This window comes from Aquarana catesbeiana, linkage group LG10 (genome assembly GCF_042186555.1).
Source record: "Aquarana catesbeiana isolate 2022-GZ linkage group LG10, ASM4218655v1, whole genome shotgun sequence".
NCBI classification, from domain to species: domain Eukaryota; kingdom Metazoa; phylum Chordata; class Amphibia; order Anura; family Ranidae; genus Aquarana; species Aquarana catesbeiana.
In genome coordinates this window covers 40064180-40088681 of record NC_133333.1, presented here as the reverse complement: position 1 = coordinate 40088681, position 24502 = coordinate 40064180, and the positions used below count along the sequence as shown (strand labels likewise).

The 24502-nt window shown below is 42.2% G+C and overlaps 1 protein-coding gene across 1 annotated transcript in view; it reads right to left on the bottom strand.

The window, feature by feature from the left end:
• Nucleotides 1-2224: 2224 nt before the first annotated feature.
• The window catches only part of MEGF8 (multiple EGF like domains 8), a 119501-nt gene continuing 97223 nt past the window's right edge, over nucleotides 2225-24502 (bottom strand). The window contains exons 37-43 of the mRNA XM_073602044.1: nucleotides 24055-24262; nucleotides 21721-21886; nucleotides 21312-21504; nucleotides 19968-20138; nucleotides 17469-17599; nucleotides 10890-11022; nucleotides 2225-8101 (exon numbers count right to left, since the gene is read on the bottom strand). Coding sequence (XP_073458145.1) covers nucleotides 6866-8101; nucleotides 10890-11022; nucleotides 17469-17599; nucleotides 19968-20138; nucleotides 21312-21504; nucleotides 21721-21886; nucleotides 24055-24262 — 2238 coding nt within the window. The 3' untranslated portion in view covers nucleotides 2225-6865. The remainder of the gene's footprint in view (nucleotides 8102-10889; nucleotides 11023-17468; nucleotides 17600-19967; nucleotides 20139-21311; nucleotides 21505-21720; nucleotides 21887-24054; nucleotides 24263-24502) is intronic.

Here is a 24502-nt window from a genome sequence, read left to right as displayed (position 1 = left end):
GTGTGACAATGCTTAACTCGCTGTACTATATCCATGGAGAAGCCATGTTGTCAGTCTAACACTTACCTCTATTCTCCATAGCAGGGTGAAGTGTTCTGTAGTACTCAAAAGATTGCTGGGAACAATGTAAGTGACATGCGTCCAATACAAGCCGAGAGCCCAGGAAGTTATCCACTGACAAGATTTTCATCAACAGGTCATTATTTTCCCTTTCAAAGGGATATATCCCGAAACAAAACCCTTCCATGGTATATTTAATGTACAAGTAAACGATAAATAAGAGAAATTCCTTGTTACACTTTAGCCTTAGATGATTGGTGCACAATTCTAGCAGCCTACAACTCTGGCCCTACCTAGAGTTTTAACATGGAGTTGTCACTTTAAGTGTTCTTTGTTGACTTTTTTTTGCATATTTAGTTTACATTGCCTAGGTCTGTGACCACGACACTTTTTAAATGACCTGTTTACTACATATTTGAGGGACTGCAATGTGAGATATCTGTGATTTGAGCCCCCAGGGCTCCGTTCACATATGTTGCGGCCACAGCTCACTGCATGGGGTCCGGTGCGTCCCTGTTCACCGATTCGGTTCCGAATTTTTGCCTGAAATCCTACCTGAATCGGACCAGAAGATGCACAGGACTCTTCTTTAATGCAGACCGCTCTGGAGCTGTGTGAGCCGGCTCCATTGAGAGCCGGGCATACACTCTCCAGTCATGCGAATTGGATGCGGAGAAACCCACATCATTTAGCATAGATGTGAACCCGGCCTGACCCTTTCACAGATTCAAGCTTTATAGGGGATTTGCATTTCAAAGCATGATAAATTCAAAAGGAGAATTACGCAGAACACAAAGGGCTGTTTTCACCCAGGCCCCAGCTTCTATGAGAGCAGTGTGACCAGCAAGATTTGAGCAGCTTTCTCTAAGCCTTTAGAGTGCCCTTCAGCTTCTGTATGGAAATGTTATGCACAGATCTTAATGGGAGTGCTGATTGTCACTTTAACTACTAGCCACCCGCCCACCGTCAAATGGCGGCTGGGTGGTGCGGCTCTCGTTCTGGGTGGACATCATATGATGGCCTCCCAGAACGACTGCTCTCGCTCGCCGATCGAGGCCACGCCGTGTGTTGCTAGGACACGGCACGACCCCGATCTGTGTAAAGAACCGCGGCTCTTTAACGATGTGATCGGCTGTGTCCAATCACAGCCGGACACATGTAAACATAGAGATGCCGGTAATCGGCTCTCCTCGCCTCACACTGACAGAGTGAGAGGAGAGCCAATCAGCGGCATCTCCTCACAGAGGACATCTAGGGATGTAATCAGGGCACTGATCATCAGTGCCCTGATTACAATTAAGTGCCAGCAATGCCACTGCCAGCAATCAGTGCCCACCAGTGCCGCCTATCTGTGCCACATAATTATAATTTGCCATTATGGGATAATGGTGTTGTGGTAACTTGCACAAATAAAAAAAAAAAACGAAAAAAAAAAGCCTTTGAAAATTCATTTGTAATAACTCCATCAGTATCACCAGCAAAGCAGCTTCATTATTATCCCATTAAAAAAGCAGAGAATTGTGCACTGCATTTGGAGATTTCATAATCTGCCACGTCACGAATGTTAATTCTCCATTACAAACACTAGTTTACAAGACCGACTGCTTCTGCTTCCGAGCATGCGTGTTTGTACTTTGGACTTTTGTCCGACAGACTTGTGTACACACGCTCGGAAAATCCAACAACAGACATTTGTTGGCAGAAAGTTTGAAAACCTGCTATCCAACATTTGTTGGCGAAAAGTCCGACAATTGTCCGATGGAGCATACACACGGTCGGATTTTCTGCCAACAGCCTGACATCCAACATTTCCCGTCGGAAAATCTGATCGTGTGTACGGGGCTTAAGACTGGGATGCCATTAAAGCTCATGTGCGTGTAAAGGCAGGCGTCCCAATATTTTTGGTAACGTAGAGGTAGATTTACTAAAACTGGAGCACTCAGAATCTGGTGCAGCTGTGCATAGTAGCCAATCAGCTTCTCACCTCACTTTGTTCAATTAAGCTTTGGCAACAAAACCTGGAAGCTGATTGGTTTCTATGCAGAAGTGAGCCTGATTTTGCACTCTCTGCTTTAGTAAATCCCAATGTGTAATGTCTCTCCATACCCAGAGCGACCTCCTAGAACTTTAAAGTTTTAAAAAAAGTAAAGACTCCTCAGACACAGATGGTGGACATGTTTATTATCCAGACACGTCTCTCTGTAACAGTCGATCTTCATTGAAATGGATACGTTCCCATGCACAGCTGCCTATATACAAGCTGCTTGTTCTGGCAGGACAACAGTGGGTGGTGTACATGGACACTGAAGCAATACAAGGGTAGGCAACTACTAGCTGCTGTAGATCTACACCTGCCATTAGCTTTTGCTGCTAGTAGGCTGTTCTTAACCTCCCTGACGGTATTCCCGAGTGTGGCTCGGGGTTAAATTTCAGCACCATTAGCGGTAACCATGAGCCACACTCGGGATTGCATTGCAGGATCCTGGTGTGGTGTATTTACCTTGTCCCCAGGATCCTGCGATGTTCCCCGCTGTGTCTGCGGGCTCCGTCCTCCTCCGAAGCCTCTCTGTGCCAGGCTCCGTTCCCTGCGAGCATCGCGACGCACGGGGGCGGAGCCTGGCGGCAAATTCAAAAAAATGTAAAAATCATAACCCATACATAAATCTTACGGATTACAGTACTGTATGAAATCATTTCACATCCCTTTTGTCCCCAGTGCTTTGTCCTATGCCCTGCATGCAGTTTTATATTATATATACTGTTCTTTCTGCCTGGAAACTTGAGATTGTCCATAGCAACCAAAAAGTGTCCCTTTACATCAAAAGTGGCTTTTTACCAGCTAGAAAACAGCGATAGTAAATTAGAACACTTGTAGAATTGAGTGAGAGTGAATCGTGGTGAATTTTATTTTGTTATTTTTTTTTTTTTTAATTATTTATATTTATTTATTATAAATTATGATTTTGTGTTTCAAACTTTATCATACCCGGGATGTTTACTAGACTCTTGGTGGACAGATATAAGTGTAATTGCTAAGAATTACAGGCCTACAATATAAAACACCAAATTTCCATGCCAAATAATTGTACCGCTTTCAGCACCTAAAATCCGAAATAATTATACCGCCAGGGAGGTTAAAGAAGGTCATAGAGTCCATGGCCCATGCTACATCACACTGTTTGGCATGGTCTTTTTTTCTATTACAATTATTTAAGCAGACCTTACCCTTAAATAAGACAGCAGCAACATAATGTTAATTTTAAAAACAGCAGATTTAAAACTTCGTAATAATTGCTTCATTTTTTTTATGCAGTCTCTGTGGTCTGCTCTCCTTCCCTTGCAAAAGTGAGACCTGCGGAGCCATTTTTAAAAAAAACAAAATGGTCACGGCTGCTGGCTTTTTCTCCCTAATTTGTACTGTTGATTTCTAATCCTGATGGCGCTCGTGCGCTGCATAAGATCTTGCATGGTTTATTATTGAAGTAATATTCCCAATATCTAGCTGTGAGACCCCTGCTACGTCACCAAGGAGAATAAAAATCTAACCTAATGCTGAATTCTAGGTATTTTGCATAGTTATATCGGTCCAGCTTGGACCAATGTTAAGTATACATATTCCATACCTAACTGATCCAGGTGAAACCGGAGAATCTCTGTAGTAGCTGCCATAATTCTCACTGTCTTGCAGGCCCCCCCCCCCCCCACTCCAAATCTTCAGTTGCGGTGGGGGTTAAGGGCCCTTTCAGACCTGCGGATCTGTATTTAGCCATCCGCTTGCTCAGCAGGGATCGCTCCGTTGATCTCCGCTGAGCCGGGGGATAACAAGTCCGTCTCTGCACACTGTGCAGGGACCGACCTATCAGAGAGACCGCTCTCCTCTATGGGGGGGGATCGGATGATTACGGACCGCCTGTAAATTTTCATCTGATCCGCCAGACGGATGGAAAATAGGACATCCATCCGTCTGGATTTTGCAGTGCGGAGCGGATCGGGGCGTCAGTGGACATGTCACCACTGACATCCGTCGCTCCATAGAGATGTATTGAGCAACCGTTCAGATCCGTTGAAAAAACTGACAGGCGGATCTGAACGGTCCGCACGTGTAAAAGGGCCCTAATACAGCTATGGAGCTGTCAGAAGCTCTCATCAAGATAACGCTAGACTATACCCGCTCTTTCCTGCCATTCATAGAAACAGTACTACAGCTTCTGTGAATGGACACAGGATCTATGAATGGAGGACAAGCAGGTGATTGAAAGCTCCGCCTCCTCTATTTATAGATCTTGTGCCATCCATAGAAGCTGACAGGAAAGGGTGGGTACAGTCAAGCTCTCTTGATAAGAACCCCTTAACTGTACTAACCCACCGTCAAAATGGAGGATTAGGGTGGAGGGGACAGATGAAGAATTTTACTGAAACAGGAAAAATCAACACAAGGGACATCATAAAAACTGTAAGTTATGCACCTTGTAGGAGGGGCACCGAATGGAAATTTTGGTACCGAAAATTCAGGATGCACTTGGCCAAATAAGAAATTGACAGTTTAAAAAAAAAATATATATATATATATATATATATATATATATATATATATATATATATATATATATATATATATATATATATAAAATTGTATTATATTTGAATTTTTAATTAATATCATGAATGAATATGAATTCATTGTTGGCTATTATCGGCACCTTTAGCTCAAAAGAAGTTTAAGAAAAATGCATCCCTTTATATTCTATGTATGTCTTCACACTGGTCCATTGCGCTTCCGTTGTGGTTTGATCAGTTACAAAAAAAAAAAAACACACCAAAACGCACCTTCCCATTGAAAACGCAGCAAGAACGCACCTGCTACATTTTTTTATGTGTTTTTGAGTCACATGACCTTTGGAAAAACACAGCATAAGCACAGTAAAATCGCATGCGTTTTCTGCACCATAATCTGCACCTTTTCCTCTATCGCCAAAACATCATTTTTGGCCGATATGTTTCGGTGCATCTCTAGCCCCTTGCGTTGATTTTTTATTTTTAGCTAAATTTAGACTTGATGTAAACCTGTCCCAAAAAAAAAAAAAAAAATGGCTATGGGATATAAAGAAGAGACACCTCTGAGTCTGTACTTTATAACTGAAATATATATATATTTATATATATATTTTTTTTTCTTTTGTGACTGTTGCCTTAACTTTTTCGTAGTGATTTTTCTGTACATTATGCAGACTCCCCTCCCCCAACCGGTCCTCCATGGAGATCAGATGTGGAACTACTGGTGCCTCTTCACAGAACGTTTCCCTGAACGATATTGTTTCCATAAATTCCTACAGGAACCTCATCAACTCTTAGTGCATTACTGTTTGCATGCACAGACCAGTGAGGAACCTTTCTGCAAAGAGGCGGTGGTGTAGCACCCAGTGTAGCTCTCCACGAATCATGGTCAGTAAGTGGGGGATTTGCTGGGGGAACCTGCATTTTAAGGATATCTGGAAATACCGTTTTCCTTTTAAGGGTGTCAATAAAAGCAGCCTGTACCTTGCTTAAAGCTTGTAAGTGGTTCCTATACACTTTGCACTGCAGACCTGATGCCTGTTTGAACTAGGCCGGCCATAGATTATGCAATTTTTCTTTCCGGTAACCAAGGGTTACCAGAAAGAAAATTGCTAGATTCCCCCCCCCCAGCCATTGTGTTCTCCTGGCAGGAGGGCGTGGGGAGCTGTCCCTGCCGGATGAGCACAATGATTACTGCTAGCAGCTATAGCCACTGGCAATAATCGGATGCTAAATATCCGACATGCTGGTTGTACCCAAGTTGATCAATAAATTGACTTGGGTGCAATCAGCCTGCCCATGTATGGATCTAATCTATCTATGGCCAGCTTAAAAACACTTACTTCTGGTTTCCACATCCTAACTTATGACAGCTTACTGAAGGAAGATTAGCAGTTAATGGAATGATAAAAATCTTCTTACATGGAGATGACAGGAACATTTTATACAATAGATGTATAGAATGAACATTACAACCATTTGAAGGAAAAGTTCTTGCTGCCACAGGAACCAGTCAATATTCCTCTTTTTTGTTTCTAGTTCTAGGATTGGCTGCTAAAGGCAACAAGAACAGTACAGGAACCTGAATCCTAAAATAGATTGGTCTATACAGGGTTGTGCATTGCCATCACCCCTAACAATACTACAAACCATTAACATTTTCTCCCAGTGGGATATATTTCTAATTTTGCTGTTAAAGTCCTATGGGAGAAAATGTAAATTGCAGTACAGAAAACTGATCATAAGGCCCAGTGGCTGAATTTGCAGCGTCTAGCTGGTGGTACAAAATGGAATGTGAAGTGTCACAACAGCCAAGGAACCACAGAAACCACATCTTCATCTGCTCTGTTTTGGAGGTTTCTCTAGAAAAAGCCTTGAACACAAGAGCTGTAGACAGACAGCAGCTAGGAATTTGTGAAATACTGATCTATGAAGCAGTGTTTTGTTAACTCCCATCCAGACCCCATAAAAAAAACAAACAAAACAAAACAAAAAAAAACAAACATTGCACTAAACCATCATAAATAACCTCCCCCTTGAATAAAAAAAGTTCATAATGTAGTTTGTTCATCTTACTCAGGCTTAGGCTATTACGCCCTTACTTAGTCCTTTTGCAGGCTTTTTTGTTCTTTCTCACACACAGTGGTGAAACAGAAAAGCTGTTTTCGGCTTATCAGTGTTATGATACTGTTTTATAGCTTATAGTCTCCAAAAGTCTGTGGTTGCTGTCTCTACTACCATAGATCCACCCTTAAAGGGACATGCTAGTGAGGTTTTCATGGCTGAGAAGTCCCTTACGGGAACTGCTGACCACATGGCTGGGGCCGCAGTATTCCTGAAGGTTGTGGCGTAAAGTTACAAGGGCTGATCCCAAGCAGGCTCTGTTAGGGGCCTGGGCTCCTCCAGGCAGCTGCAACAGTAAAGTGACAACACCAGCCATACCATCATCTGTGGGTTCTAATGTGATAGGTCCAACTCTAAAGTTGCAATAGGTATACCCTAATAGCTGAGACAAAAATGGATCAGAGTGACGTAACGAGGGAGGTTGAGGGGTTGATGGGTCGTAGGATTTCACTCTTGGTTTGGAGCGGTGATGGTGGTGATGATGATGGTGATGGTGTTGAAGCGATGGTAGGACTGGTCCTCCAGGGTGACATCCAACCATCTCAACGTCCGGGTGGAAGTAGACCGTTAATTTGGCAAATGGCCTGCTTGCCATTTTGCTCATCTCCTGCAGGTGACGTCTTTGCTCCCTCCTTACATCAAGCCACTGTTTTACTTTCCAGAGCAAGACACATGCAGACAGGAATAGGAAAAAGCAGCTGAAGAACACAGAGAAGAAGACAAAGAGGTCTATGTGTGCTTGGTCTTGACGGAAGAAAAGCAAGCCTTGTGATTCTCCAAATCCTGTAGATGAATTGCCTAAAAGCAGGAGGTAAAAGCGACTATTTTTCAACGTGTGGAGCTCATGAGGGTACGTGATGACCACACGGTCTCTGACACCCCGAACTATCAGTACTGTCTGCTGATTGCGAACTGTAATGTAGGTAATCAGCCCTTTTGGACGCTCTTCACGAAGCCAACTAGACCTGTTAACAGTATACAATCGACTACTATTGACCGATGCAACAGTTAGCGGCTCTGGACCTCCAGGAACATCATTATCTGTTAACCTGTACACTCTGACAAAGTGGACACCTGTTAACGGGTCAACCTCAATAGCAAAACTGTCTGGGGAGGTGGACACAAACACATCTACACAGCCAAAAGTCACATCGACAGTGACTCTAATATCCACGTTGGTGAACTTGGGCTGGACTCCAAAAAAGACACTGCGACCATAAGGCAAGTTTTGGATATTGGGCTCATGAAAGCAGTTATTCTGAGATGTTGGGTCAAAACAGTATTCTTGTTCTACTGTCATGAGTCTGTAGCATTGGCGGCCATTCACTGGATTACCATGGAAAGAGTCCTTGCATTTCGCACACTGAAAAACACAAGAGGAAGACAATAAGATTTTTGTACTCACCGTAAATTGCTTTTCTTGGAATCCATTGAGGGACACAGGAATACTGATACTGTTGGGACATGCAAAAGCAGTCCAAATGAAAAGTGGGCAACAGCAATGAAACTGCCAACAAGGGGACAAAAAAAAAAAACAGAACTGGGGCTTCCTGAAGCTCAAAGAGCTGCCTGAAGGATGTTATGCCAAAAGCTGGCATCAGATAAGGCTTGAAAAATCAACTGGTACAACTTAGAGAATGTGTGAACAGAAGACTAGGTGGCAGCCTTAAGCTTGATGTCAAAGAAGCACTAACAGATCTAATAGAGTGCTCTTCGACCAGAGGGGGTGGAAACAAATCTTTGAGAGCATAAGCTTGGATGGTGGTCTGTCTGAGCCACTGAGAAATTGTGAATAGAGAAGAGCAGTTTTCCCTTTACAGGGAACATCAGGAATGATAAAGAGAGAGTTGGTCATTCTAACAAATGTGGTGGCTGTGAATTAAACACGCACAGCCTAAACTATATCCAGAAGGGGGAATCACCTTCTGATGAACTGGAGCTAGGCAGAGGGATGAAAATCAAATGTCCTAGCTGAGGAAAAAGACTGAAACTACCTTGGGTAGGAAGGAAGCTCTAGGCCTCAATACCATCTTGTATCTGTATAAGACCAGGAAGGGCTCTTTACATAAAACCAAAAGCACATACTCTCTCCTTCCATAGTAAGGGTAGCACAGGAGCCAACACCAGAAGACAGGCCAAATGGCAGGGCCAACAAAATGTAGGTGCCGGGGACCCACAGAACAATGGTGACATGCAGGTACATCTTCTTTTTGTCCACAGAGGCCAGAAAGTCTCACTGATGGACAGAGGCTATGACAGACCTGATGAATTCCATGCAGGATTTCTGGATCCGAATGAAAACCTTTATGGACTTAAGTTCCCAGATGGGGCAAATGTATCCTTTCAGTCAGGAAACTGTGAACAGGTTGGGGTAGAACCCCTGTAACGGATCTTCCAAAGACTGGACCAATGAAATCCTGCTCCAAAAAATGTGCTAGGACTGTACAGAGATCTGCTAATTTGTGTGGTAACACAGGTAGATTAGATATTCTAGCTTGTAGCCCTTGGAAACTACCTCCTGCATCCAAGCATTAGAGAAGCTGGTTCCTGATACGTCACCAAAAACTAACAGACATCCCCACACTTTGGAAAGTGGGTGCGTCTCCTCACACTGAGAAGGATGTATCAGAGGGTTCGGAGGACCTGGAAGTCTAGGGTTTGTGGGTGCACTTGAGAGCCAAACTTTAATTTGGCTTTGGAAGTTGAGGCTTGGGGAAAAAAAAAAAAATCTTTTGGCCTTCCCAGATTGAGCCCTAGGCTTCTTCTTCTGGGGCAGATGTTTTTTCTTACCTCCAATGACATCCTTAATGGAGGGGGTCAGAGCAGCTCCAAAAGGACATTGTCCCTCGAAAGACATGCAAAGCAATTACTTTTTGCATGCTAGTTTCACAGCCCAACACTTCAGCCAAAGGGGTTGATAGCATAGAAACTCAAAAAAACGGAGCATGTGCACTAGCTGCCAACACTGCTCTGCAAAATCCCCAACTGTACTGGGGACATGGACAGAAGGGAACAGCGGGATCAACCATGTTTTTTGCAGAATACAGAAAACTAATCCCATGGTGAATGAGTGAGTATGAACAGCATGTAATACACAATTTTATTGATAGTTTTTACTGATGTGGGTTTAATGACACTTAAAACCCCTCCTGCAGTGAAACCATAAGGAATGGAATTTTAAAAAATGTGCTCTGTGCTCCGTTCTGGTGCTTAGCCTGCATGGCCTACTCACAAAGTGAGTCTTCAGAGACCGGGTCACACTCATTGTATGCCAGGGCTCTGGCCTCCTGTAGGTAGCAAAACAACCCAACAGTATCAGAATTCCTGTATTTCTCAATGGACAATAAAGAAAATTATATTTTGTTTGGTCAGTGTCAAATATTTATATTAAATTACTAAATGTTGAAGGTGAAGTAACCTGTGACAGACAATCAGCTTTTACGTCACTGAAACCACACTAGTACAAGATGAATTATGATTGGTTACTAGGTTTACAACACTTTTCTCTTTGCTCCATTCTACTAAATAAAAACAATAAGACCCCTTTCACACTGGAGCGCTTTCCAGGCGCTATATCGCTAAAAATAAAATCTGCAAAGCGCCCTGAAAGAGCTGCTGCTGTGTCTCCAGTGTGAAAGCCCCGAGGGCTTGCACACTGGAGCGGTGCGCTGGCAGAACGGTAAAAAAAAGTCCTGCTAGCAGCATCATTGGAGCGGTGAAGGAGCGGTGTATACACTGCTCCTGCCTATTGAAATGAATGGGGCAGCGTGGCTTTACTGCCGGCATAGCGCTGCTGCAGCAGCGCTTTGCGGTGGTTTTAACCCTTTCTCAGGCGCTAGCAGGGGGTAAAACTGCCCCACTAGCGGCCGAATATCGCCGCTAAAAGGACGGTAAAGCGGCGCTAAAAATAGTGCAATTTTACCGCCGGCGGCCGCACCTCCCTGGTGTGAAAGGGCTCTAAATGTCAAATCAGACTGATTCCATGCTATATATAATGATATATATATATCTATGTCTATATATAGATATAGATATATAGATATATAGATATATAGATATATATAGAGATATATAGATATATATATATATATATATATAGCTATCACTTCACTTTCTACACTGTCTTTTCCAACATCAAGCATAGGCTGTACCTGGTATTTGTAGCACTCCTTCTTGTCACTCTGGGGACTGTTCTGACAATTCTGGGTCTCTGTGTTGTTACTACAAGGACAGTTTGTGCCATCAAGCTCATTGCAAGTATCCGCATGTCCATTACACTGACATCTATGGAAGACAGAGGGAATTCAAAGGAGGGGCAGAAATTAAGAAGTATTTGTAAACCCTAAAAAAAAAAAATTGCTGTTATTGTATCTTTAAAGCAACATCATTAGCACTGTAAGGCTGCAATGTTATTTAATCCTTTCTGTGTAGTATATTACCTGGTTGATCCTGCTTGTGCCTCTGTTCCTGGGAGTAAACTGGGCAATCATGGCTGCTGAACCACGACTGTGTGGTCAGTTTACACCTTTCGTCATTCCTCTCCGTGTACAGACACTGGGGTTGATTAACTAAAGGCAGTTGGGCTGTGCAGTTGCTCCAGAGCCTAGTAAATGAGGGGAAGCTCTGCTGACTTCCATCATCCAATCATGTGCAAGCAAAAATGTAGTTTTTTTTTTTTTTCCTTGCATGTGATTTGGTATTCTTTGCACAGTGAAAATTCATCTCATTTACTAAGCTCTGAAGCAAGTGCACAGTCTATTTACCTTTAGTAAATCAACCTCCTCTTTGTTAAAGCCACCGTGTTACATACGCCAGCAGAGGAATAGCAGCCCCTCCCAGATAAGTCCCTGTGCTTGAGAACAGAAAAGCAAGTAATCACGTGACCGCATGATAGGACAACCCGAAAAGGGTTTCGAAATATGTGATTTAAAAAATTAAATAACATATGTTACAATCGATAATGCGACTTTATATTGCTGACTTTACAACAACTTGGAAGCAAAGCTTTGCACTGAAATACATTTTTGCATGAGACAACATTTAGGTCTGCTTTACACCTCTGCAGTGTGCTGCAATACCAATTGTGCATGCAGCAGTACCATGCACATTACCTCAATGCAAAGGGTGAACACAGCCTACAACAGTTTTACTAAAACATTGCAAGAAAAGTTATCACAAAGAGATTAATATAAACAGATTTTGATACTGTATATTAAAGTGGTTGTACAACCAGGGTTTTTATTTTAAAAAGATTTTATTTGCCAAATGGTTATACATGTTATTAGCAAATGCAGTGAAAATATATATATATAGTACAATGCAAAATGTATCCAGATTCGAATATTGCATACAAATAAAAGATTAATACATTTATTATATACTTTTGTCATTACTCTTTAAACATTTGGCTGTTTTTTCTTGAAAATCAGGACAGACTAAACTTTGTCCAAACAGTAGTATAACAAAAAAAAAATTATCTTACGTTTCTATAAACAGAAACTATATCATTTATACAGTATTCCAGAAACCAGAGGGAAATATCCCTCAAAAAAACCTTTGTGCTGTGTGCTGCTGTGTTTCAACTCCCCACGAGATCATTTAGTTACCATCTAATAGATATGAATACCTTGCATAGTTACAAGACAGTATGTAGCGTGTTTTCAGAATTAATCCATTTTCCCCATACTTTATTAAATTTTTTGTTCGATCCTCTGGACTCATACGTAATTTTATACATGGTGATATTGGCATTAACCAAACCTTTCCAGGCATTCAATGTAAGATAGTCTCTTCTGATCCACTGAAGTGTAATTAGTTTCCTTACATAATAAAACGGTAATCTTAGGAGTGTTCTCATGTTATTGCTCATAACTTCATCTTCTATGATTCCTAGCAGGCCCAGCAGTGGGCTACAGGTATTTGGTATATCTAAAGTGTCAGCAATAAATTGGGTCACTTGGGACCATAATGGCCTCACTCTGTCACACTCCCATACCATATGTATAAAGGATCCTTCTGCCCTCAAACATTTATGACAAATGGGGTCCTCCTTTCGTCCCATTTTATAGAGCCTCAAGGGGGTATAATACATATGATGCAAGTACCTAAGCTGTATTAGTTTGTCTCTGGCAGAAATAACCGTAGGTAAGTATGATGCAAGAACTCCCTCCCATTGACCATCTGTAAATTCTGGAATGGTCTCCACCCAGTTTACTTTCTCTAGGATTTTCCCTTTCTGCTAGTGTATTGTAATATGTAGATATTCATTTAGTATGATCTGGATTAGCAAGTAGTCTTTCTATCTTAGAGTTCTCCAGTGGCACCGGCCCAACACCAAACTGAGCATAGGCAGCATGTCTCAATCTGGTATATTGGTATTCCCATGCCTCCGGGATATTCAATTCTCTTTCCAACTGTGAAAAGGTTTTTAGTTCCCCATTAATATACAATTGGTGTAAGTATGTGAGCCCATACTTAGCCCATCTAAATCCGTCCTCCAAATTGAAAAATTCTTTCAGGTTAGGGTTGAACCATAGCGGGGCATTAGGGGATAAGTGAAGGGGATTATCTATTATATGTTTTATACAGATCCCCAATATCCTTTTAGCAGATTTGTGTATTTCTTTGCCCCCTTCAGTGGGGACTTCTCCCCTAAAAAAGAAATTTAGTAAGGTTTCATATGAAGTCACTGCTGCTGCTTCAACTGCAACTGCAGCATTATTTAATTGTGGGAACATTCTCCAACGGATAAATACTAATTGAGATGTTAAATAGTACAATCGTAGGTCAGGTACTGCCAAACCACCTCTCTGAACTGGTAGCTGTAACACTTCAAGAGAGACCCTAGCAGCCTTATTGCCCCATAAAAAAGATGTCAATAGGGAATTTATATGTTTAAATATTTTTTTCGGGATATATATTGGTGCATTAGAAAGAACGTACAAAAATTTTGGAAGGAAGATCATTTTAAATAGATTGGCTCTGCCATAGAGTGTAAGGGGAAGATCCTTCCATTTCTGTATCCTTTCACTAAACGTTCTGATTATAGGCCATAGATTGGCCTCCACGAATGAATCTACTGGTAGTTGGACCATTATTCCCAGGTATTTGAACTTCTCTACTATAGCCAGACGGGTACTGGGCTGGAAGTACTAAGTCCGGCTGTGGATTCAGCGGAAAGAGGACTGACCTGGTCCAATTGATTCGGAAGCCAGAGAAATCTCCGAACTCCCGAATCAACGAAACTGCCGTGGTCAGCGACTCATCTGAGTCTCTCAAATATAGGAGCATGTCGTCTGTGTATAGCGACACACGCTCTTCCAGGTCTCCGACCAGAAAGCCCTGTAAAATGTCATTAGTTCTAAGTTTAGCAGCCAGTGGCTCTATGGCCAGAGCAAATAGGAGAGGGGATAGGGGACAACCCTGTCTCGTTCCCCTATGAATCTTGAAAGAAGCAGAAACAGACCCATTTACTCTAATACTTGCTCGAGGGTCATTATACAAAAGTCTGATCCATGAGATAAATTTTGGTCCAAAACCCAGTTTACCTAGAAGAGAAAATAAATAATTCCATTCCACAGAATCGAACGCCTTTTTGGTGTTTAAGGACGCTACAACTCTTTTTCCTTTATTGTACAACCAGGGTTTACTTCCTCTTTAACATACGCATATTTCCCACTCAGAACTGGCAGTGCTTTGCATTGTTGGATGTGGGCAGGGATGAATGCCACTATCAGAATGTGGAGGTACTTTAGGAGTACTCTGGGTGGCACTAAAGGTACATGATAAAACAAAGTATGAGCTAACACCTAAAGGCTGCATTTGCAGAGGCATTTTGCTTGGGTTGTGAATCCCAGTGGCAGGAATGCCACTAAAAACGGTCTACAGGGGCGGGTCCAAAGGCTGGTAATAAATAGCAAGTACTCGGAATGGTCCGGTGTGGTAGGTGGGGTCCCCCAAGGATCTGTCCTGGGACCTATTCTATTTAATTCATTCATAAACGATATAGAGGATGGGATGAAGAGCTCAATCTCAGTATTTGCGGATGATACAAAGTTAAGCAGGGCAATAACTTAATTGCAGGATGTGGAAACCTTACAGGAAGACCTAAATAAAATAATGGGGTGAACAACTACATGGCAAATGAGGTTTAATGTTGAAAAATGTAAAGTAATGCATTTGGGTGCTAAAAATACAAACGCAAGTTATTCGCTAGGGTCAGAATCTCTGGGGAAATCTAGGATGGAAAAGGACCTGGGGGACGTAGTAAATGACAGGCTGAGCACAGGCAAGCAATGCCAAGCTGCTTCAAGCAAAGCCAATAGAATATGTGAAAGGCTGAAATTAGTCAAGAAAGTCAACCTGCAGTTCTAGTGGTTCTGCTTTCATGATGGACTCCTATATCAGTCTTGGGATAACCAATTACTCCCAAGACATTAAAAAAATTGTGAATGAAAGTGAATGCCAAGTTTCTTGCTAAAGCTAACATTTAAGGTAGACTAAGTTTTTTTTTTTTTATATTTTTACATTAACTTTTGTTTTATTTGATCTTCCTAAACTTTCTTCTTGCCGGGTTTACCTTTCACTGAGGACTTGCTAGGGGGGACGACACGGCACCCCAGTGATCCTATATCTCTTCGATGTTGTCCAGATAGATCTCCATCCCTAAAAAGTTGCCTACCTCTGGACTAGAGGATCTCCATTATGGGGAAAGACTACAAGCATTGAACTTATTCTCTCCGGAGAGGAGGCGCTTGTGAGGGGATATGATAGCAATGTACAAATACCGTACTGGTGACCCTACCATAGGGAAAAAAAAACTTTTTAGTGAAAGGGAATTAAAAAAGACTCACGACCATTAACTAAAATTGGAAGAGAAGCGGGATAACCACTTCAGCTCCAGAAGGATTTGCCCCCTTAATGACCAGACCATTTTTTGCGAAACGGCACTGCGTCGCTTTAACTAACAATTGCGTGGTCGCGTGCCACTATATCCAAACAAATTTGATGGGTTTTTTTCCCCACAAATAGAGCTTTCTTTTGGTGGTATTTGATCACCTCTGCTGTTTGAATTTTTTGCGCTATAAACAAAGAAAGAGCTATAATTAAAAAAAATATATATTCTTTTTTGTAATTTTTGCTATACTACATATCCAAAAAAATATAAAAAAAAAAAACACATTTATTCATCAGTTTAGGAAAATATGTATTCTTCTATATGTTTTTGGTAAAAAAAATCGCAATAGGCGTAAATTGATTGGTTTGCGCAAAAGTTATTGCGTCTACAAACTATGGGATAGATTTAGGGACTTTTATTTTTTTTTACTGGTAATGGCGACGATCTGCAAATTTTAGAGGGACATTGTCATTGCGATGGACAAATCTGACCCCAAATGACACTTTTTGGGGACAAGTGACATTATTACGTTGATCAGTGCTATAAAAATACACTGATCAATGTAAAAATTACACTGGCAGGGAAGGGTTTAAGTGTATTCCCTAGGTGTGTTCTTACTGTAGGGGGGATTGGGACATGACAGAGATCACTGTTCCCGATCACTGGGGACAGTAGATCTCTTACATATCCACTGTCAGAATGGGGATCCGCTTATTTACACAGGCAGATCCCCGTTCTGCCTCTCTGTACAACTATCGCAGGTCGCCAGCAGACATTGAGTCCGCCTGACCTGCGGGCATGCTCCCGCAGTATGTAACGGGAGTGCGCCGCCGGCAACAGCGCGAGCCGCCGTACAGGTACAGCGATTCGTGCACCGCTGTCAACCTGCCGCAGTATATCTGCATGAGCTGGTTGGCAAGCGGATAACCTTAAACTGCTATGTAACTATCTAAAGGAATCTACTGATTCCTTTTGGTGGGTTAGACAGCTGTGAGCAAAAAGCTGTGGCCGCTGAGCTGCTGAGCCCATACACTGCAGTAACAGGCTGTTGTCTGATGGATGGCTGTGGATACAAGCACACATAGCTGCAGCTGCCAACGTACATCCAGCAGTTGTGGCCACAGACAGTCTATCATTGCAGTGTACTGCCTCAACAACCACAGCTATCCGCTCACATCTGTCAAACCCAGCAGCAGGAATGATTCTTGCCACTGGGATTTGCACTGCGGCTAAATAGCCGTGCAAACGCAGCTTTATGCTGTCCACTGTCAGCAAAAGCTGTTAGTTATTACTTTTTTGTTCCAACCTTTTACTTTAGTAACACTGGTTAGGACTCTTTACTTGGCACAGCTGAGGTTCTGAGTTATTTGCCATATTTAAAGATGTGCAAACCAAGATCCTAGAGACATTGAGCTTGATTGAACTGTACTGTAATTGTGCTGTTCCCCCTCTACATCGTAAAGAGCTGTGTAAACTGTTGGCGCTATATAAATGATGTATAATTATAATAATTTACTAAAGGCCAATAGACGGTGCACTTTGCAAAGTGCAGTTTTTCCAGACCTTAGTAAATGAGCAGAAGCTCTGCTGACTTCCATCATCCAATCATGTGCAAGCAAAAATGCATTTTTTTTTTTTTTTACTTTCCTTGAATGTGATTGGGTACTCTTTGCAAAGTGAAGCTTCACCTCATATACTAAGCTCTGGAGCAACTGCACTTTGCAAAGTGCACAGCCTATTTGCCGTTAGTAAATCAACCCCAGTGAGTAATTGAGTGACTCTGGTAGTTATGTTAAAGTGTAAACTCCTCCTGGAAGGGTCTGATGTCACTCACTTGGTGCAGCGTTTATCCAGGAGGAAGTATCCAGGCAGGCAGCCTTCACACTTGTCTCCAAGACTGTTATTCTGACAATGCACACAGACAGCCGTGTCCTCTGTGGGGCCCTGGGTCACCCAAGTGGGAATCTGGAGAAAGAAAATCAAGCAACTTATGAGAAAATGTAACAAATACAAAAAAAGAAACATTGAAGGATAACACCCCCCCCACCAACAAACACTGATGTCCTCACAGCCTCTGGGTGCTCCAGGAACTGTGCCACTCTCCAATGCGCAGCAGTAGGGAACTGGCTGTGAAGCCGCAAGGCTTCACTGCCGGTTTCCCTTAGCTGAGATGGCGACGGCACCCCAGAGCCGATTGAACAATTAGCTTGGGTGAGGACACCGCTGCATTCATGGACAGGTAAGTGTCTTATTATTAAAAGTCACCACCTACAGTATTTGTAGCTTCTGACCTTTCATTTTTTCTGAAGGAGCCTGGTTCTCCTCTTTAATACCTTGTGTACCTCCAGGGCCTATTTACTCAGTAGTTTCCACAAGGAGAAATCTGATAATTGTTTCTTGTGTTTGTGTCGACATGGTCTGATAACCCTGAGGAATATGTAACAACCAGCCTTCATTTTGATATTTGTTATTGTAAGCCAGGTTTTAAATGCCGTATGAAAGCTAAACACCTATCAAAAATCTGATATAAACTAAGCTGACCACACACTACAATCTGATTTGATATATACAGTGTCTTGAAAAAGTATTCATACCCCTTGACATTTTGCACATTTTGTTATGTTACAACCAAAAACGTAAATGTATTTTTGGGGGAATTTGTGATAGACCAACACAAAGTGGCAAATAATTATGAAGTGGAAGGAAAATGATAAATGGTTTTCAACATTTTTTACAAATAAATATGTGAAAAATGTGGTGTGCATTTGTATTCAGCCCCCCGAATCAATACTTTGTAGAACCACCTTTCACTGCAGGTCATTGCCCTGCTGGAAGGTGAACCTCCGCCCCAGTCTCAAGTCTTTTGTAGACTCTAACAGGTTTTCTTCTAAGATTACCCTGTATTTGGCTCCATCCATCCAGCTTTTCTGTCCCAGCTGAAAAAAAGCATCCCCCCAACATGATGCTGCCACTGCCATGTTTTACGGTGGGGATGATGTTGTTCAGGGTGATGTGCAGCAGTGTTAGTTTTCCGCCACACATAGCGTTTTGCTTTTAGGCCAAAGAGGTCAATTTTGGTCTCATCTGACCAGAGCACCTTCTTCCATGTTTGCTGTGTCCCCCACATGGCTTCTCGCAAACTGCAAACGGGACTTCTTATGGCTTTCTTTCAACAATGGCTTTCTTCTTGCCACTCTTCCATAAAGGCCAGATTTGTGGAGGGCACGACTAATAGTTGTCCTGTGTTGGTCTATCACATAAAATACATTTACGTTTTGGTTGTAACACGACAAAATGTGGAAAATTTCAAGGGGTGTGAATACTTTTTTCAAGGCACTGTATTATTGGATTGTAAGATTGACTCTTGCCCTATAAAGCAGATGTTGGTAAATCATAAAGAACATTGTGAAATGAGACTAATGTGTGTGGCATTTAAAAGTGTATGTGAAACCTAACAATATTAGTTGGTCCCATTATAAATATATGAATGAAAGCATTATGTTTTAATCTGTTCTATGGGTAAAAAAGAATAACAAATGTTTGTTGATCTTGCCAGATATCCAGTGAGCTCCTTACTTCATGTAGCGAACAGACAAGACAGTGCCTATAGTGCCCAGAAATGTAAGCCTTGTCCACGTCACCTCTGTGACATATTGAACACCCCCTATGTCTTGAAAATAAGTAGAGAGAGAGGTGTTCTGCAGTCCTAATACACTTTATAACCTTGGTTGACAACGCTGCTCCTCTAGAGATGCAATACATTGAGAGATGTCACTCTAGGACAGGAAGTCTGTTACTGGCAGGACCACCAGAATAACATATAAAAGTAAAAAAACAAAAACAAGTAAAGCGCAGCTCCACCCAAAAGGGGAAGCTCCAGTTGTTTGCTTCCTCCGCTGCCACATTTGGCAACTTTTGGGGGGGGGGAGCGGGTACCTGTTTGACAGGTACCCGCCCCTACTTCTGTGAGACCTCTGACGTTCAGCCCCCCTCCAGCTTCCCCCACCGATGGCCATTCAGAAAGCACAGCGCACTTCGTGCATGACCAGTAGGTTTCCCTTACAACAAATGGCAGCAACGGCAGCACCCGAGAGCCAATTGGAAAATTGGCTGGGGTGCCAACATCGGGGATCCCTGGACAGGTAAGTGTCCTAATATTAACAGTCAACAGCTACAGTATTTTTAGCTGCTGACTTTTAATTTTTTGGTGGGGAGGGGGCAGAACTCCTCTTAAGGACTGGTAAGCTGCGGTATATTCCAATTTAAGGTACACTTAGAAATACCAAAAGCAGCACCTTTATAATGTGTCTGTGTACATTTATTTTACACGCACCTTCTCTGGATCCAAGGAATACTTCTCTGGTTCCCTCAGGGCTTTCTCATTCTCTTCCATAGTGATACACACTTCGCTGTTCCCGCGGCAGAAATCTAGACACGGCCGGCATGTGCCTCCATTAATAGCCGATCCCACAAAGAGGGGTTTACACTTTTCACAGTGCTCTCCCTGGAGGAGACAGAAGAAGCCATCAAGATGTTAGAAACAGACCCAAGAGACCCTGCTCCCATGTGCGCCACATCACTGACTTAGAACACCCATCTTGCACTTCTTTTTACAGCACAAAACAGCTGGTGGTGCACCCAACACAAAGGATAAAGGTGATGATAAATATTACGATGATACGGCCATAGCAGCACAAAGCAAGTCTTGATTCTCCAGAGCAAAATTTAAAGGGTAATTTCACCTTTACAGAAAAATCTGTAAAGGTGAACTTACACAGGACCCCCCCCCCCCGGTCCCGTTGACCTGGAGCGCGGCGATCACGCGTTCTGACACATCATTATTATTTAGGATTTATATAGCGCCAACAGTTTACGCAGCGCTTTACAATATAAAAGGGAGACAATACAGTTATAATACAATAAAATACAAGAGGATTAAGAGGGCCCTGCTCAGAAGAGCTTACAATCTAATAGGGTGGGGCATATTGCCACCTCACCGGTCTAGGGCTTAGAAACCCCCTTGGCTTAATCTCCAAAACGTACCTCGTCAGGTGGTACGTTTAGGAGCATTCTAATTGGTCGGCGCAGACCAATTAGAACTCGCGTAGCCCATCCTATCACCGCGGATGAATAGGAGAGAAAGCCGTGGGGATTTCAAATCCCCTGACTGGTAAAGCGTCAATACCACGTGTCAGAACAGACGATTGTCGCTCTCCAGGTTAGCGGTACCGGGTGCGATTGGGACAGAGTCCAGAGTAAGTTCACCTTACAGATTTTCTGTAAAGGTGAGCTTACACTTTAAGTAAACTGGTTGCTATAAGGAAACATAGACAAGGATAAAAATTCTAAAACATGTATAAAATCTAAGAGTCCATGAATTGCCCCAGTTTACAACAGGAAAAATAAAGTGAAATCTGGTTTCTATTGACAACAACAAATTTTTCTCTGCTTCAGATTTCATATATCCAACTCATGGTGGAGCATATATGTAAAGAAAAAAAAAAAAAAAAAACTGAAGATACTCCCAACTAAATTGGGTCGTGTTTCACAATCCCTGTATGGTTACTATGGTTAACAGTATTATTTTTTCATTTGCTACAGCTTTCCGAGTATCAATTCTTCATTATGTGAACAACAGACATCCCATATGTATAATAAAAATACAAAAGGCACATACCATTGTGTTATTGTGGCACTGCTTACACACATCTTCCATTCCAAGACCCTCACAGTCACTGTGCTTATTACACCGGCAGGCCACTGAGCAGTTCTCGCCCACGTAGCCAAAGTCACAGCGGCAGCTGTTTGGTTCCACGCAGGTTCCATTAACGCAGCCATGTTCACAGACAGGGTGACACAGACCTGTAATCCTATAGGACAAAATAGAAGAAAATGTGTCACCATGTGTGGGCTGACTTCTGTTCTGTTATAGGTGGATGCAAGAAAAATCACCCCCTAAAATTTACAGACACACAAGTGAATAAGTCAGAGGAGCGAATGATCTAGTTGGTGTCATTGGCCAATTCATCAGATCATCCTAAAATGATAATACTGAATTTCTTGTAAGACTAGGGCCATTTACTTACGTGTGCAGGGTATAGCCTTTCTTGCATGTGCACTTAAATCCGTGAAGGAGGTCGCTGCAGTTTTGAGTCTCGTTGCAGTCGTGGTGTTGATTTAGACACTCGTTTTCAGGCGGGCAGGACATGAAAGCCCAGTCAGACTCCCTAGAACTGCACTGCTCCCCCATACCTAAAATCAGATCTTCAATTAGTACCTAAGCCCCCTGTACCAAAAGATTTTATTACTTTGACATGAACAAAATTAAAGTCAAACTCTGCAAAATCAGGATTCTAAAGAAGCCCATTGATTGTGCGATTTTCTTTTCTTCCACCACAGTCACTGTTGATGGGGGAATCGTTCCTGCAGCGCTATTATGTTCTGCCTACAGAAGCCTTCCTGATCGGCAGAACACAATGATTACTGCTAGCAACTGTAGCCACCGACAGTAATCGACTGTAAAAAAAAATCCATCAGGCTGGTTGTACCCAAGCCAATCGATGGATCGATTATACAACAACCAGCCTGGCCATAGATGGATCAAATCTGGACCGATCCCTCCTGAATCGACTGAGTCTCGATCCATCTATGGCCGGCTTAAGGAAAGATTACTTTCTACTAACTTTTAGAGCTCATTTACAGTTGCTTCGGCTTCAACACACAAAGCGACTACCGCTTCAACATGCTTTTATGATGTGTTTTTGATGCTTCGGTGAAGCTTTTGTGATGCTCTTTTGAAGCTTGGCAGATGCCCTTTGTGTGTGTGAATATCTCATACCTGCAATTTCTCCAAAACAAAGTGAAGCTAAAGCTGAATTAAAGCCTCTGAGAATTGCAGGTGCTTCAAGTGAGCTTTGCCATTGACTTCTATGGAGGCTTTGAAGACGCTTTGAAACACCACTAAAGCGACATGGGGTATCATTTTTGAAGCAAAGCAAATGCAAGGTGTAAACAGGACTGTAAGCTAACCATTATTATTGGGTGACAGGAGCTTTGACTCACGTTAAGAGAGCTTAAAAGTGGGGTTCCACCCAAATTTTGAACATTTATCTCTATGCATTCTCTTCCTTGCCTAGATGCTGACATGCTGTGTAAAAAAAATTTAAATCGCCGTAATTACCTTTTTTTTTCTATTCTTCTTAGCACTTCCTGGTTTTCCTCCCATGGGAGTAGGCGTGTTTCTAGCCTCTCCCAGACCTCCCACAGTCCCCTGGGAGCTAGTCTCAGGCTTCCCAGCATGCATTGTGCAACAGCGTCATCACAACATCTTGGTGAATGCTGGGAGCACAGCATTCGCCGCATCCAGGAAATACATGCTTGTGGGCTTCAAATGCCCACAATGAAGATGGAAACCGCCTTCAGTGAATTTTATAAGTTATTCTTTACAACGAAATCGGACACAGGCGGACTTATTACACAGAACATGTGAGTAGATAATCATGAGAAGAAAAGTTTGTGAATGAACTCAAAAAAAAAACAAAAAACGATAGATAGGTGGACCCCCGCTTTAAAAAAGCATGTCCGAAGCTCTGTTTTGAACCAAGTGTAATCGAGCCCTTACTAATTGAGTAAGGGATCGCTTACACTTACTTCAAAACATGGTTTCAGACAATCTTTGTCAAAGCTCTCTGAACACCAGTCAAAGCTCCTGTAACTAAATCACATCAAAACACACGTTAAAAACACATAAAAAATCATGTTGAAGCGGTAGGGGCTTTAATGTGTGTTGAAGCCGAAACAAGTGTAAATGAGCCCTAATTCAGCTTTACCTTCACTTTGTTTTGGAGAAATTGCAGGTATGAGATATCCCCCGACACAAACACACAGGGCATCTGCCAAGCTTCATTAAAGCTTCAAAAAAGCACCACTGAAGTATCAAAAACAATTTAAAAAAGTATATTGAAGCGGTAGGCGCTTTAATGTGTGTTGAAGGAGAAGTAAATGAGCCCTAAATGCAGTATATGTGACCTTTTTAACACCTTGAATTGCGCACTACAAATAGAAACAAGGTTTTGAAACCGCTTTAACACATTGATAAAATTATTCACATTAAAGGATTACTATGTTGGCCAAAAGTTTGTGGACACCTGATTACCACACCTATATAAACAGGTGCAGGTCTACCTTAGCTGAAATTTTTAACATATAAATAAAAGTAAAGGTCTCAGATATACTCATATTGGTATTCCTATAGGGCTACCCTTTACAGAGACACTTTGGTTAGAGGTAACTTGCTTTTATATATATTTTCAAAAGCTGTTTTATTGTGGCCCTTTTGATAGCTAGTCGTTATAAGTGCTGGGATGTTTTGTAATGAATTGCCCCTTTAGCATGCACAGTTATCACTCTATGTATCCTACCTTGTGTGGGTCCACTGGGTCCTCCTTCCATGCATCTTCCTTCCCCATTGCCTTCTTTGCGGGCACACCAGCCACAGCGGGGATGCTGGATGCAGGCAGCACAGTGGGTGTGCCGGGAGCAGGATGGAGAGCAGCTTTCTGTACCACTCAGGACTCTGCCGCAGGCACCGGCGGCGCAACGCATTGGAAGGAATGTGGGACTCATACACTATATAAAGAAAAGTATTCATTTTAAGGGAACAACAAGAATGACAGAGGAAGTCTGATACTTTGTTTTATAGATATAATGCTCATATAGTTGAAACCCCTTACAAATCCACAAGAACTTTCTAAGTAAAAGGTATTACAGTAAAACCTTGGTTTGAGAGTGTTTTCAAAGACAAGTAAAATGTTTTAATACATTTTGACATGATATACAAGTAGCGTCATATCACAACTGAGTATAAAA